At 37.1% G+C, this 16,733-nt stretch overlaps 1 protein-coding gene across 1 annotated transcript; it reads left to right on the top strand.

The window, feature by feature from the left end:
* Nucleotides 1-3,704: 3,704 nt before the first annotated feature.
* Nucleotides 3,705-16,733, top strand: COMMD8 (COMM domain containing 8). Its single transcript, XM_058547000.1, has 5 exons — nt 3,705-3,811; nt 8,444-8,599; nt 12,030-12,182; nt 14,568-14,723; nt 15,797-16,733. The coding sequence occupies exons 1-5, from the start codon at nt 3,746-3,748 to the stop codon at nt 15,815-15,817; spliced, it is 552 nt and encodes a 183-aa protein (XP_058402983.1). The 5' UTR covers nt 3,705-3,745; the 3' UTR covers nt 15,818-16,733.

Raw genomic sequence — 16,733 nt, 5'->3', positions numbered from 1 at the left:
TGAACACCCTGCTTTCTGGAATTCACTAAACATTGGCCAGATAATAGGAGAGGAAAGGCCACTTAGAAGGGAATCTCGTAATGTTTTCTATGTGCCAGGCCTCATTTCAAGAACTTTACATATGTGAATTTACAATGACTCTGTAAATTCTGTGCTATCATTATAGCCAATCACAGATGAGGAACCAGAGACACAGACAAGGGAAATAGCTCGCCCAATATTATGTAGATAGTAATGTGCAGAGTTGGGGTTTGAACTTAAGAGGTTTAGCTCCATACAACTCAATAGCAAAGAAACAAACAGTCCGATTAACATATGGGCAAAAGACCTGAATAGACATTTTTCCAAAGAAGACACACTGATCGCCAAAAGGTACATGAAAATATGTTCGACATCATTAATCATCAGGGAAATGCAAATCAAAACCACAGTGAGATATCACCTCACGCTTGTCAGAATGGCTATTATCAAAAAGAGGAGAAATAACAAGTGTTGGTGAGGATGTGGAGAAAAGGCAACCCTCACACACTGTTGGTAGGAATGTAAATGGGTGCAGCCACTATGGAAAACAGTATGCAGGCTTCTCAAAAAATTAAAAATAGAACTACCACGTGATCCAGCAATTCCACTTCTGGGTATTTATCCAAAGAAAACAAAAACATTAACTCAAAAAGATATACGCACCCCTGTGTTAACTGTAGCATTGTTTACAATAGCCACAATATAGAAACAGCCTAAGTATCCATTCATGGATGAATGGATAAAGAAATTGTGGTATATATATATACAATGGAATATTATTCAGCCATACAAAAGAATGAAATATTTTGCAAAAACATGGATATACCTGGAGGGCATTATGATAAATGAAGTAAGTCAGACAGATAAGGACAAATCATAGATACAGAGAACAGACTGGTGGTTGCCAGAGGTAGGGGGTGGGGAGTGGGAGAAAAGGGTGGAGGGGGTCAAAAGGTAAAAAGAGAGAAAAAAAGAAAAAAAACCCAACTGCATAGGTGGTCATATATATACATATTCAGGAGATCTGATGAATAAAAAAAAATATTGACTTTGTGTCTTATTTTTTTCATATTTAAATGGGAAAAAATAAATTCATATTTACTTTTCTGTTAATTGACGTTTGGGTTTTCCATTCTTTGGTAATTATAAACAACACTGCTATGAACTTTTTTTATATTTCATGCTGCACTTGTATAAGAATTTCTATAGATAATATACTTTAGAAGAATGTTTGTGGATCCTAGAGTATGTACTTTATCAGGATTACAAAATAATGCAATGTTACTTTCTAAAGTTATGATTCCTATTTAGACTCCTATGAGTTGAGGTAACAAAGACGGAATTTCAAATTAGAGGGAAATGATAGGATATTCAATAAGTATTTCTAAGTAATTGATTATCCATTTGAAAGTAAATGAACTTTAATCCTTATCTTTCCTAGTACATAAAAATAAAAAAAAAGAAAAAAGAAAAGGAAATCCCCATCAGACTTCTGCCTAGGTCTCATTGACTTGGTCATCCCTTGGGAGTCTGGGAAGGCAAGTTCTCAGCTTTCCAGCTTCTAAGGTAGAGGAAGACGAGGGAGAACGGGGTAGGAATAGGTGTTCAGTGAGGCAACTTCAGGTATTTCATTCCAATCTGTAGGTTTAAGGATTTATGTTTGCAGGGCAGTTCAGTAAAAAAAAAAAAAAGTTTAGCTCCAGAGCCCATGCTTTAAACCATCCCTACAAATAAGATTTGGAAGATGGGGACTAGAACACACCTAGTAAAAACGGGATTGGCTGGAAGAGGCGGAACTATGTTTTGAAGACCTCTTGGATTGTACACTAAGAACATCTTACTAATCAAAGGACAAATATTAAGTGCTCTGTCACTCTCTCTCTCTCAATTTGTGAACTATTTTAGAAGCTCTCTTTGTTACAGGTTAAACAAATACAAATACAAATTTTGTCACAACCAGATTCCAAAGGAAAGACGAATTCTTCTTGGTACCCAGTGTTGCTTGAAAGAGAAATTAGGAACCAATTCTGCGTCCTCTGACTAAATCTTGGGCCCTGCTCTACGTGACTTTTTGTCTTGTTTAGTAATCTGTTATACGGCCTTAGGTAAGTCAATCACATCAGAATGCTTTTCTGTCCTCACTGGGGCCAGTGAAGCACACAGACAGACCACCAATTCCAGACTCCGACCAGTGACTTTGCAACTACTACCTATGTGACCTTGGACAAGGTCGATATTACTTCACCAAGCTTGTTTCCTCATCTTGAAAGTTGGGATAATGCCCACCACAGAAGGCTGTAGCGAGGATTAATAAGATAAAATATATAATTCATTTGGCATATAGTAGATGCTTGATAAATATTTTTACTCTAACTATTACAATACATACAATTTAGTTCTTTCTTAGAAAACAGACTCTATCCCCAGTAAACTTACTAACAGACATAGATTAGATCGTAGTTTTCCAGATTCCTTCTCTTTTATTAACGACTATTACTTAGGAAGCTCCTAGGCACAAAGACACAGTGTCTTAATGCAATTATGTTTCAGTTGGGACTAGAGTTGTATATATCTATCTATACTAAGAACTAGAAAGTGGTAAATACTTTAAGTGAAGGACAGCCATGAATATTCAGAGAAGAAGAAATTGCTTTCAATTCCAAGAGGTGGGGCACAGAGTAGAGAAAGGGCATTTGTGTTAAATCTTGAAGGATGTCACTAACGAGTAGTTTTACTCTGCATAGCCAACAGACTAAAATAATTACTTTCTCCTCTGTGGGATGCTTCATCACTCTGCACCACTTTATTATTAAATTTATATTAGATTGTAATTCTTGTTTCTGTCTCCAAGGAATTGTGCACTTCTGGATGGCAGGGACTGTCTTACCACCACTGAATTCTCCAGCACTTGAGTACGGAACAGCTGTAATAACGACAGAAATCACAGAAAGGCTGCTTTGGTTTTAGGTTTAGTCCAACGTTGAGTGCGGCTCTAGAGTCCGAACGATTTTAACTCCAGGCTGTGCTTCTCAGCTCGGGTAAGTGACTTTTACGGTTAACAGATAACATACAGGACGTCCGGCTAAATTTGAATTTCAGATAAACAACGATTTTTTTTAGTATAAGTATGTCCTATGCAACATTTAGGGCACACATAAAATATTATTCGTTGTTTATCTAAAATTTCATATGTAACTGGGCATCCCATATTTTTACTTGCTAAATCTGACAACCCTAATGACTTCTCTGATCTTATTTGTTACTTGGAAAACGAGGATGAAAATAGTACATTCTTTTTAGGATAATCTATATAAAGAATCTCGCGCACGGGTAAACCCTTAATTTACCTTCCAAATCAGGATACTTTAGTATGAGACATGCCAAACGTCCGAGACAATGGCCCTGAGCGCACCCTAAAATATCGTTATCCTTATTAGACGGCTTTCTAAAGAGCGCAGAGAAAGCACAATAGAACTCTGAAAAATTTTGCAAGATGCTTTGAGAGATTTGCAAATCTGCCTTCAATATAATAACATGAGTGTTTACACAACGTCGCACCAGGCAGCAGAGGGCTTTTCCTTAATTACAGGAAAAGCGCTGGCAGCGTCTCTACGCACGCGCACAAGGGCCCCCGCCCCCACAGGCGGGAGTCACGTGGGCGAGCCGTCTCCAAGGAGGAGTGACCGGGCCTTGTCATGTGACCCCGGCTCCGCTTCGCACAGGGATGGAGCCGGAAGAGGGGACGCCGTTGTGGCGGCTGCAGAAGCTGCCAGCCGAGCTGGGCCCGCAGGTGAGGAGGGCGCAGCGGCGGCCGCGCGAGGCCGGGGCTCCGGGACTGCCTGGCGTGGGGTTCCGGCCAGGTGGAACCGATGCGCCGTCACTGGGCTCTCTCGGGCATAGGGAATGGAGGGGGAAGGGGCGTGATTTCGGGTGGCCGGCCCCCTGCTTCCCCGGGAGAGCTGAGGAGCCCCAGGCTTGGGGCGCCACCTCCGCGCCCCGGCTTGGAGTTGTCCTTCGAAGGGCCTTGCGCGCGGATACGCGCCCGGCCTCTCCTGCACTCGGCCCACGCGCGGCCCGGGACACAGTGACCCTGGGCTGGGGGGCGGAGTCGCCACGTAGACTTTGAAAACTTACAAGGTGGAGTGAGTGGTTTGCAGCCTCTCATTTACATTTCATTCATTCTTTCAACACATACCTGCCTAATGCTCTCTATGCGCCAGGCACAGTCCTAGGTGCTGGGGACACCGTGGTGATCTAGAGAAGCATACCCTGCCCCCTTGAGGGCGACAGAAAAAAAATTGGTAAGTGCTACCAATAACTGGGGAACTTACTTTAGGTAGGGTGGTCCAAGGAGGCCTTTTCCTCAAGAGGTTGGCACCTCGAGTCTAAGAAGGAACGTGGCTTATGAGGATGTGGAAAAAGCAGCCTCATTCATGCATTCAGCCAGCTTTTCGTTGGAGTCTCCCGTGTGCTGAGTGCCCTGATGGGATAAGGTACAGTGGTGAATGAGACACAGCCTCTGCCCAAGTGGGGCTTGCTATCTAATAAGGAAACCAAACTGAGTTATCGAGTAATGAGCTTGTGGGATAGATAGCAACCCAGACTTGAAGGGGCAAGGGAACGCTTTTCAGAGCAGGAACATCTAGATTTTTAGGTTGAGTCCTGAAGGCTGAGTAGGAACCAGACAGGCTCGAGAGGAGAGTGTTTCAGGCCGAGGAATAGCAGCTACAAGGGCTGAGAGAAAGCCAGTCCTCGGGGGCTCTGAGGACCGGCTGTAATTCTTAGAGGCTGAAATTCAGAGTGAGCAGCAGAGCAGGGAGACTAAAACTAAACAGTTGAGCAGGTGTCAGGTGGCTGGAGTCTTTATATGTCATGCTGGTGTGTTAGGCCATAATACCAAAGGCACTGAGTATTGTTTTTGGCAGCAAAATTTTAGTAAGTATGAAAGATGAGTTGTGGAGACACTAAGTGCATATAATAGTATCTTAGCTATGAACTGTGAAAGGAAGAAAACACAGTGGTTGCTGTAAGAGGAAAATTTGAGAAGTGTTTTTTTCTCCCTTGAACTTTCAAGCAAAAAATCTTAGTGCCCTAAGTATTAGACCTGAAGGAAATTTGCCAACCTCTAAAAGAAAGCAATACATAGTACAGGCAAAATTGAGCTTCAGAATTAGCTCTGCGAGCTGTGGTTCTATGTGCCTTCTGACTTCAGATTACTAACACTTTGTATTGTAATTAATATGTTAACATATTTACTTCTGCCTCCTCTCTCCCGCAACAATTCAGGCCTCATTAAGTCTTCCTTGAACACAACTTCTTTAACTGGTTGACTTGCCTCCTTTCTCTTTCTCTGATTCTGAACTCCTTCAGGGTAGATACTTTGTTTTGTATCCCCAGTTCTGGAGAGTTGTGTCTGGCTCAAGGTGGGTTCTTAAGCAGTGTTTGTTAAGGGAAGGAATCAGTGCACACTTAACTCAGCTTTATCACTGGGGCAGTTATCTGGATCCTAAGCTTTGGTGGGTTGGCCTTCAGTATCAATGAAAGGCAGCTTTAAATAAGTCCTATCAAAATTGGCTATAGGGGAGCCATTTTAAATAGAGTCAGAGCTGCCTTTCCAGAGAAACTGCTTGGCTGTCCTGGACCTTGAGCTGGGCCAAACCTTTGGGCTGGGCCAAAATGACAGTTGTTTTATGAGCAATTGTTTGAGAAGTCAGCAGAGGAATGGACATCCTGATCACAAAGACTGAGGATGGTGGACTTTCTGAAGATAGAATCAATAGTCAATCAATGTTTAGCCAAGACTAGCTCTCTGCCTCTAGCTCCAATTAAGTTTCTTTGTAATACAACCTGCTTTCTTTGTCTTTAAAAGCCCCAGACTTTTACTCCCCAGTGGGGCATGTTTTGAGTTTCCACCTGAATCTGTGTCTCCCGAATTACAATTCTAATTGCCCACGTAAATATCTACTGTTTAAATTGTAGTGATTTTTCCTGGTTGAGAGTCCCAATTCTGTTCAATTTACAATGACTGAAGGGTGGGGGTGGCGGCTTAGCCTACATAATGGTATTGAGGGGTATGTTGTAGGTAGCTTTTTAAGTCCCTAATTTTGGCCTGCCTTTTTCCTTTCTTTCCTTTGCAAAGTGTAGGGGACTTCAGTCTACCTACTACTTAGATAAGGCCCATAACCTTTATTACTGTGTATGCCGATGACTCCTAAATCTCTGGATCCGGCCAAAAATCTCTTCCCTGGGTGTCCGACTTCTGCTTAGATACACCACAGGTACCTCAAATTCAGTATGTCCTTGGCTGAGCTCCTTGTCTTTTCCCATGCGTTACTCCTTGTGTGGCTGTAGCCTCATTTTCGGTTTGTGGCACCACCACTTACCCAGTCCTCAGCCTGACATTCCGATTATCATCCTCCCTCCTCCTTTTCATATCTTGTACTTCTCTACTGCCTCATTTTGGGTGTCCTCAACAATTGGGGCCCCTATAATCTCTTGCTGGTAAACCAAAGACAGGGGCATTTGAGCTCACCATCTCTTTCCCTTTTCTCTCCTTATATCTCCCAGCCTGTTGGCAGATTTATGGAAAAATAATGCAAATACGTGAATAGGTTGCCTCCCTGTTGAACACAGATTAAAGTCTAGGCTCTTTTGCATTGTACACAAGGGCCTTTATGATTTGGTCTCTACCCACCTCGCGCGCCTTGAATCCTGTCATCCCCCAAATGGTGCCATGTGATTTCACACTCATCCTTTGCATATGCACTTGCTTGTGACTGGGAATGCCCTTCTCTCCTGTTTGACTGGCCAACTACTCATCCTTTTAAGACAGTCTTTCCCCTGCTTCCTGTCTCTGCTCCTTTGTACCTTCTGTAAACTGTATTATGGCTCCTATCATTCTTATTGCATTTATTGATTATGTTTGCCTTTTGCTAATGGACTAAGACTCTGATATGGTAAGACCTTATTTATTGTTAGTTTCCTCATCTGTAAAATGGGGATAACAGTACTTCATAGGGTTGTAGTGAGAGGATCAGCACAGTGTTTGGTACCCAGTTAGGGCTCCATAAATGGTAGCTATTACAGTGATTTTTTTCTTTGTATTTCCATTAACTTGTTTAATAACTGGAATGAAGTGCTCATTACGTATTTGTGACTGAATAAGAAACATTTATATTCCAAAAAGATAGCACTTTTATTTTTCTGTTTGAGTTCTGGGTTTTGCTTTAGCCTGGGGACACTTTGGGAAAAGGTGGAATATACGTAGAGAATTCTGAATGATTTTCAAATTGAGAATGTTGGTTGATTTATGGTAAATAAAAATTCTCTTCATATAGTGCATTAGCCGTGGTTTGCAAGTGGAGTCACCAGTTGCTCCTCTCTGTTCTGATATGGGTGGTATTATAGAGAAGGAGTTATTGCTAAAAATGGAGTAGAATATGATCCAGGGGAAAAGAGTTAGACAACTTGCTGCGTAAATGCATTTCCAAGTTATCTGGGTTCAAATACTCTTCTTACAAGACACATATATCCCCTGAGAAAGAAAACCATATTAATTGCCTAGAATAATGCTGGCATAGTAGGTACTCAGTTAATATATGTTAAAGGCAGGGAACATCGTGCTTGTAGTAGTAGTAATAGTGATAACAATAATAATAAGAATGATAACAGTGGCTAGCAATGTGTAAGTGCTTTGTACATGCCAGGAATGTGCAGAGAGATTTGCGTGTACTCTTATTTAATCCTTACAGTAACATTATAGGGGTAAATGATATCCTCATTTTACACATGAGGAAACAGAGGCACAGAACATTTAACTTGGTAAAACTAGTTAAGTAGTAGAACTAGGATTCAAACTAGTTAGTTTCATTGCAAAATTCAGTCTTAATCCATGTTCAGTTTTATATGTGTTAGGATTTCCATTGCTGATATTAAGGTAAGATAGAGAAAAAGGAATGTAAAAAAGGAAAAGAAAGGTACTGAGGGCTTTCTTGGAGTGGACCAAAAGAAGTATGAATATAGTGAAAAATGGAGGCAAGGGAAGATGAAGGTTGTAGATTTACAGTAAAAGACTTTGAGTTGTACCTTTTTTTTGATTATTGGTATAAATATGATATCTAAGGAATCCCAAAGTATAACTTTTATACTCACCACCTTCCTTTCAGGGGCATTGGAGAAGCAACGGTGTATCTATAAAATTATTTTAGCTTCTGAATGTGGACAAAATTGTAGAAAGTCTGGCTTTTTTGTGACTCTCTAACTTTAGTTGATAGAATGATGTTAAAAATAGTTAAACGTTTCAACCTCATCTGCTCTTGCGGATGACATGAACTTCTCCCAACAACGTTAGTTTGCTACAAGGAAGATAAAGCTATTTTATAATTTCACATATAATTACATTTATTTCCTTTTTTCTCTCTAGCTTCTTCACAAAATAATTGACGGCATTTGTGGTCGAACTCATCCTCTCTACCAGGACTATCACAGTGTTTGGGATTCAACAGAATGGAGTCATGTTCTAGAAGATATTACCAAATTTTTCAAAGCCGTAGTTGGTAAAAATTTATCTGATGAAGAGGTAACTTCATTCCAGATTTCTATACCTTATAATAAGTAATCAGTGTTCAGATTTTTTATTAAATTAGTCTTTAGACACTGTATAATACCAGGGCCATCATCAGTAAGTATATATTACATAACAACAAAACCTCATAATTGTGAGTAAGTGGAAAATCTGGTTGTGGAAGTTCTGGGTTTCTGTAGTTTTTGTTTTTGGTTATTTGTATTTTTTTAGTTGTGAAACATTTTAATCATATAGAAGAAAACTGAAAGTTATATATCCAACACTTATGTTCCCATTACCATACTTAGACAGTTGTTAACATTTTCCTTTATGTACCTCATGTTTGTGTGATTGTTTTAGAAATAGAACATTACAGATATACCTAAATACTATCTGGGTACGCCACCCTTCCCCTAGAGAACACCACTTGTGAAGTTGGCGTGCGTGTTTTGTATTCTATATTGTATAAATATTTGCATCTTTAAGCAATATATACAATTATTTGAGCTGTTTAAATGTGTAACTTGTAAATGATAACATAGGTATCCATTTATAATTTTTTATGCAACATTGTGTTTTAGATTTATCAATGTTGATAAATGTAGATTTGTTTCATGTATTTTAGTCCCTTGTAGTATTTGATGAGAGGAATTAGTAGGACTTATTTGTCTGTCTCCTGCTGATGAACAGTTATGTCATTGCCTCTTTCATTATTACTAATGGTCCTGCTACAAATGTTTTGTATGTGTCTCCTTGTCCCCACAGGGGCCAGCTTTTCTGGGATAGACATCTTGAAGTGAAATTGTGGGGTCATGTGGTATTCTTCCATTGAATTGCTTTTGTACCTTTGTCAAAAATCATTTAGGCGTGTTTGTGTAGGTTGCCCACTTTTTAAAAAAATGGAATTATATATGTTTGTCATTTTGATTTGGATGATATTCTGGATATGAGTTGTTAGATATATGTATTTTATATGTCTTCTATTATGTCGCTTGCCCCTTTTTACTCTCTTAATGGTGTCTTTTGGTGAACAGAAGTTCTGAATTTTAATCAAGTCCAGTCTGTCAGTATTTCTTTTGATGGTTACTGCTGTTAATGCCTTGTTTAAGAAATATTTGTAACAAAGTCATAAAGATGTTTTTGTATGTTTTCTTGTAGAATCTTGATGTTTTAGCTTTCACATTTATGTCACTGATGCATTTTGAATTAATAGTTGTGTATGGAGTAGGGGTCAAGTTCACATATTTGGAAAAATTTGCTCTTTTATGGGAGCACTAGTACCATCATGAGGGCCCCACCCTCATGACTTTATTTAAACCTAATTACCTCTCAAAGGCCCCATTTCCAAATATCATCTTGGGGGTTAGGGTTTTAACATATGAATTTTGAGGGGACACAGTTAAGTCCATAGCATGGTGATTGCACTGAGTCTCTAGATCATTTTGGGGAAGATTGACATCTGAACAATATTGTCTTATTTATGAACACGGTATAACCTTCCATTTATTTAGATTAGCTTCAATTTCTCTCTAATGTTTTGTAGCTTTCAGTGTAGAGGTCTTATAAATATTTTGTTAGATTTATTTGTAAGTAACTGAAGTTTCTGATGTTTGTCCTCCAATGTTTATTGCTAGTATGTAGAAACAAAGTTGATTTTTGTATACTTACTTTGTGTCCAACAATCTTTCTAAATTTATTTACTATATCTAATAGATTATAAATTTTTTTTGGATGTTTTGTATGCAGTGGTTTTCTTTTTCAATTTTAATAGCTTTAATTTCTTTTTTTTCCCTTATTGCACTGGCTAATGCCTTCGGCACAGTGTTGAAAAAAAAAAGCAATGCCTTGTTCATGACCTTAGGGAGAATGTGTTCACTATTTCATCATTTAGTATGTTAGCTGTATGATTTTATAGATGTCCATTATCAGATTAGTTTCCTACAATTCCTCCTTTGCTGAGAATTTTTATCATTAATGGGTATTGAATTTTATCAATTGCTTTTTTCCTGAATTTATTATCTTTCACCTTTATTTTGTTAATGTGTTGCCTTGCATTGATTTTTGAATGTTAAAGTAACTGTACATTGCCAAAATGAATCCCACTGGGTCATGGTGTATTGTCTTTTTTTATGTGTCTTTTGATTTGACTTGCCAATATTTTGTTTAGGGTTTTTTTATCTATATTTGAGTGATATTGGCCTATGATTTTTCTTTCCTATAATGTCTTCGTCAGAGTGTCAAGTTTTATTCTGTTCTCATGGAATGAATTAGGAAGTACTTTTTTTCTTCTCCTTTTCTCTGGAAGAGTTTATGCAAGATTGATTTTCTTTCTTTCTTCATGTAGTACTGTGTTACCATGTTGCTTAGTTTTCAAATATTTTGAAAATTTTTTATCTGTTATGATTTAATTACACAGGCTCAAAAATACAAATAGTGTGATTCCAGTTCTTTGAAATCATCTAGTTCTTTGCTATGTGGCTTGGGATATGGTTCATTTTAGTGAATGTTCCATATACGTTTGAAAATAATATGTATTCTACAATTGTTGGGTGTAGTGTTCTGTGTATAGATTAGATTAAGTAGAAAGAAAGTGGTTTTCAATTCTATGTCTTTACTGATTGTTTGGTCTCTGTCACTTACTGAGAGGTTTGTTAACATCTCTAATTATGAAAGTAGATTTAGGGCTGGCCCCGTAGCTTAGTGGTTAAGTGCGCGCATTCCGCTGCTGGCGTTCTGGGTTCGGATCCCGGGCGTGCACCGACGCACCGCTTCTTCGGCCATGCTGAGGCCGTGTCCCACATACAGCAACTAGAAGGATGTGCAGCTATGACATACAACTATCCACTGGGGCTTTGAGGAAAAACAAAAAAAGGAGGGGAATTGGCAATAGATGTTAACTCAGAGCTGGTCTTCCTCAGCAAAAAGAGGAGGATTAGCACGATGTTAGCTCAGGACTGATCTTCCTCCAAAAAAAGAAAGTAGATTACCCATTTCTCATTTTAGTTCTGCCAGGTTTTGCTGCTTTATGTATTTTGAAGCTATGTTATTAGGTGCACACAAATTTATGATTGTTATATATTTCTGTTGAGTCATTTTGTTGCCATCCTTCTCTATTTCTTGTAATACTTCTTGCCTTAAAGCCTACATTGTCTGATATATTAACATAGCTGTACCAGCTTTAATGGTCCCCCAGCTGTATTCACTTGCATGCTGCTTCATCAGTCAGCCCTTTTCCTTTACTTTCTGTTTTGCAAAAATTTGTTAAAACTTCTTATGTGCTGGTTATATGTTCTCATTTTGTTTTTTTCATAGTTACAGAAGAATTTTTTTTTTCATTTACTACCGTTTTAAAGGGTATGTGAAAGGAGAGTGAAACTATGTATTTAGATTTTAAATAGAAAGACCCTTTCACTTATTTTCTAACCATTTATCTTTATTTTCATAGATATTTCAGCAATTGAATCAGTTAAATTCATTTCATCAAGAAGCTATCATGAAATGCTTAAAAAGTAGAAAAGATGAAATCAAGCAGGCTCTGTTAGAAGAAATAGTTGATATTTCTTCTGCACAGCTACAGGATTTTGATTGGCAGTTAAAGGTGAGAATCTATTTATTTATAAATGTGTATGTTTTTTATTTCATTTTTTGAATAGAAATATTTATTTTTTATAATATATATCTAAAATTAATGTTGCTTTGAGAATACAGTGTCCCAAAAAAGTATCAAAGATAATTAAAATTGCATTTTTTGCATTAATTTGGGCATCAGTACACTAAAAACATCCAAACCATGTCTAAAAACATAACAATGATAATAAATTTAATAAACTAGAACTGTAAGTCATTAAATGTCATAAATAGTGGAGGAGTATGTATGTATGTATTTAACATATATGTTTGGCTAGAATTTTCTAGACTTCCCAAGAATGGTAAATGTAAATCTATAATGTGTTATTAAAACAGCACTTAAAAAACATTTTTAAAAGAGAGTCATGATCAGTAGGGTACATAAAGAACAGTTTCAGACCAACTTTCCATCCTCTGTAGGGTACCTAGACCTAAATGAGGAGAAAAAAATACATTGTGTTTCTTGATTTCAGCATGACCCTGGATAAAGGGCCTCATATTGTCTTCATGGATAAAGTGGAGAAAATGTAGAAAAATAATACAGTTAGATGGAGTCATAACTGGATAAATAACCAAAACAAGATGAATTTGTGTTAGCCAGGGAAGAGGTCTCTCTGATTCTGGTCGTGGCCCAATCTTCTTCAACATTTTTATGAATATTATGCTTATCAAATCTGAGGGTGACACAAAACTAGATATATATTTAATATGTAATATAAGGTTTAAAATTATTTTATAGCAGATTACAGTGGTGGACCAAATAAAGCAAAATAACCTAAGCAGAGATAACCTAAGTAGAGAATTTTTCATTTAAATAAAGCCAATGATAAATATAAAAGCTATGAGAGAGATGCTAATAGTAGCATGTATGAGAAATATTTAGTTATTTTGATATACCAAAGTGTAGGTTGAGTCAGCAGTACGATGATTCAGTCTTATGTTTTGTTGGTAGAAATGCTATTTCAAGCAAGGGGTAGTATTTCTAATATATTCTGTTTTCAACCATTAAATCTTTTTGTTAATCTAGTTAGTTTAATAATCCCTGTAATTCTGGCTGCCAAACTTAAAAACATTCTTAGACAATTGGAGCCCAGCCAGAAAAGAATGACCAGGAACTTGAAATCATGGTACATGAAGTTGCTTTGAAACACCTGAGACTGTGTACCTGGAAGAGAGAAAATGCAGTAGAAATATGACAATTATCTTTAAAGGACTAAAAGTCGTGTGGATGAAAGATTAGATATATGCTCTGTGGCTTCAGGGGGTAGGACAAAGGCTAAAGTATATGATTTGCAATAAGATGGGTTTGAATTGAACCTAGGGGAGAATTTTTTAATAACTATGAGTATCTGAAAATTATTTTAACCTCTTCTTGAGTTAGCACTCTCCTCATCATTGGTGGTATTCAAGCATAGGCTGAGAAACCATTTATTGGAAATATTGAGAAGGAGAATTATCCATAAGGTAGACAACCTGAAGGTGATACTTCCAAATCTCAGATATTTATGAGTATTGTTTTTTTGGAGAGAGAAATGTGAGAATTTGATTCTATAGCATATGTACCATAAGGGAGATGCTCGGAGGTTGGTTGTTTGGGAAGGAGCCCCTTACCGTTGCCCAGGTAAATTTATGCAAGTGGAAGCCCTTCAAAGATTCAGTTATTGTGGGGTTTTCTGGCTCAGATTCCAGGAAAATTGACTTTCCTTTTGCCATCTGACAATGAAGCTATGATGCTTATTTCAAAAAGTGTTTAGTATCATAAATATTTGGTTCTTCCATTTCCTTTAGGGTACTCTTTTAGACAGGCATAGAAAGTGAGGGAAATACGTAAATATGCTGAGTGTTTTTGTTTTTGTTGAGTGGGTCTAGTTGAAGATGGGTCTATCTTGATTACATATTTATTAATACTTTAGTAGAGAGTTAGCTGATCGTGGATTAAGCATCTTAATTTCTTAGAGTTTACCAGTGGTTTTAATTTTATCTTTGTACATAGACTTTTATCCTCTTAGTGTCTTTACACTTATTTAAGAATTCTCTATGTTTCTTGCTGCACTGGACCCACTCAGTACTTCCCAGCCGTAGCTCTGCTCTAGGTTCCTGCTTCTACCACAGAATGCTGACTGTCTTTTTCCCCTAACCTACTTCCTCTCTTTTATTTACTCTCCTTTCTCGTCCTATTCTTCAAATATTTATTGGTTTGTTGTGAGTTTCATTTCTTTCTTTCTTTCACTTTTCCCTGTACTTGACCGCAAACAGGAGTACTCTTTTTTTTTAATGTATTGTTAGTAAGCTCTGATGCAATTTAATATAGTCTTTTTTATTACTTATTAATTACTGTTTTCTTCATTTTAAACAGCTTGCACTTTCTAGTGACAAGATTGCTACATTACAAATGCCACTTTTAAACCTTCATCTAGATGTAAAAGAAAATGGTGAAGTCAAACCATATTCTGTTGAAATGAGTAAAGAAGAGCTGCAGAATCTAATAAATTCCTTGGAAGCAGCTAATAAGGTATTTATTTTCATTTTGTTCTATGGTTTAAAATGTTTAAGTTTTGATTGATATCATTAGAGCAATGTAAGAAAAACTTATAAGTCACTTTTAATGTTTCTTTTGTTCCTAATATTTTATGTCAAGCACAGAAAATACTTGCTGGTATGTTGTGCATCTCTATTTTTAGGTATTAAATTATTATGACTTGTAATTTTAATTACTTAGTTTTGAGCATAACTTATCAAGTAGTTGTTTTTGAAAGAACAGTAGGGCTGTTGTAACCAGTAGATTTGTTTTGCTCCAGTGCTCATTAATAATAAAAATAAAATTTTTACCTTGGGGCTGTGAAATTAGTTGATTCTGAAGAGTTTTTATGATTAAGAATCATTGTGATCTTGAGGAAAGATGTGTTTAACTAGATAAATAGAATAAAATTACTTTTATAATCCTCTAAGTACTGGAGACAAAATATGGATTGTAGTTATTATGACAAAATCAGGTTGAGACAAAATAGAATTAATGAATGAGTGAGAACTTTACATTTACAAGGGAATGGCTGAAGAACAGTAACCATTCCTGGTGTTTAATTAATGAGAACAGTAGAAACTGCTGCTGTGAGAAAGAAAGGAAAATAATGACCTTTGTGTATGTACATTCCTTTCATTATTGCTAGACCCCAGTGATCTAGTGTCAATGATTCAAGTCAGTTATTCTTACCGGCCTCTCTTGCCGCTAACCGGTCTTCTCGGGTCTGCCTTTTTTAAACCCAGTATACTTCGGCTTTCCTCCGTACTCTGCAGTCACTCAGCCATTTTGGTGCCTTGATGACTGGTCCACGTGCGCAGTAACCAGACTGGTAGCCTGGCTTACCTTGGATGGGGCTAAATGTCTGAAGGGGTGTGTGGTAGAGCCTGCTGTAAACGTTGGATGCTTCTGAACCACAGATCCTGGCAGGCCTGTGCCATCAGTTGCTGTGCATTGTACTTGCTTGTTGTCGGTTCTTCAGACATGTCAGAGCATCTCATTTAGCAGATATTGGCATCATTCTGGTATAACCTGATTCCTCCCTTCCCACCCCTTTGTCTTTGAAGGTGGTCCTGCAGTTGAAGTAACTGGAAGTAATGAATACCAACATTGTCGGATTCCACTGCTGCAGCTGATACGGCAGAGTGGATACTGTGTGTTCAGAAAACCTGCGACATACTGACTTACTACACCAAGCTGAGAAAGCAGCAGTGTTGACATCACAAAGAGAAAAATTTGTCAACTTCCCTAAAGAACAGGAAATTCCCTTGTTGGCAGGAAATGCATAAAAAATGAAAAAGCTATAATAGGAGTTTATATTTTTATAATGACTGTTTTGCCTCCTTTATTAAATATTTGAGAAATCTTTATAGATATACAGTTTTGTTGAAAGCTAAAAATAGGCTCTAAAGTAATGTACACATACAAAGCACAAATACACTTAAATATTGCTTAAAGAAGTATGTGAATAGCAAGGACATGTATTATGGCTATATATGATTAATTTGTAATATTTTTAAAAAATAGCTTTTAAAGAATGTATAAGCTGCATATGTAACTCAGGAGATTCCATATCTTCCTCGTATTTCAAAGGAAAGATTATAAAATATAGAATTTCTTACAGAAAGAAGCTCTTCTTCAGACATGAACAAGAAAAAATAACAATTTATTAGAAAAATTTTGAGTTTATGAATTTATAAATTCTAGAAACTAAAATCTTATATTAGTACACAGAAAAAAATGAAAATAACACTGTTACTTCTGCATTTCTATGTCTGGTCAGGAGAGTATGCTCTGATGAAAAAAGAATGGATATCATTGTATAGTGTATATATTGCTATTCAGATATCAGCTAGGAATATATATAGGTCCATTTTTGTTATAAACCCTTAATGTTGAATTTAACAGTTTTGAATGTTAACAACTTCATTGGAAAACAAACCACTTTTAATTTCAGTTAACTTTAAAAACAAGCATTCTGAACAAATAAAAAATGTCATTTTA

This window comes from Diceros bicornis, chromosome 8, assembly GCF_020826845.1.
Source record: "Diceros bicornis minor isolate mBicDic1 chromosome 8, mDicBic1.mat.cur, whole genome shotgun sequence".
Lineage (NCBI taxonomy): Eukaryota > Metazoa > Chordata > Mammalia > Perissodactyla > Rhinocerotidae > Diceros > Diceros bicornis.
The sequence above is the reverse complement of the archived record's forward strand: the minus strand, read 5'-3'. Positions and strand labels throughout refer to the sequence as shown.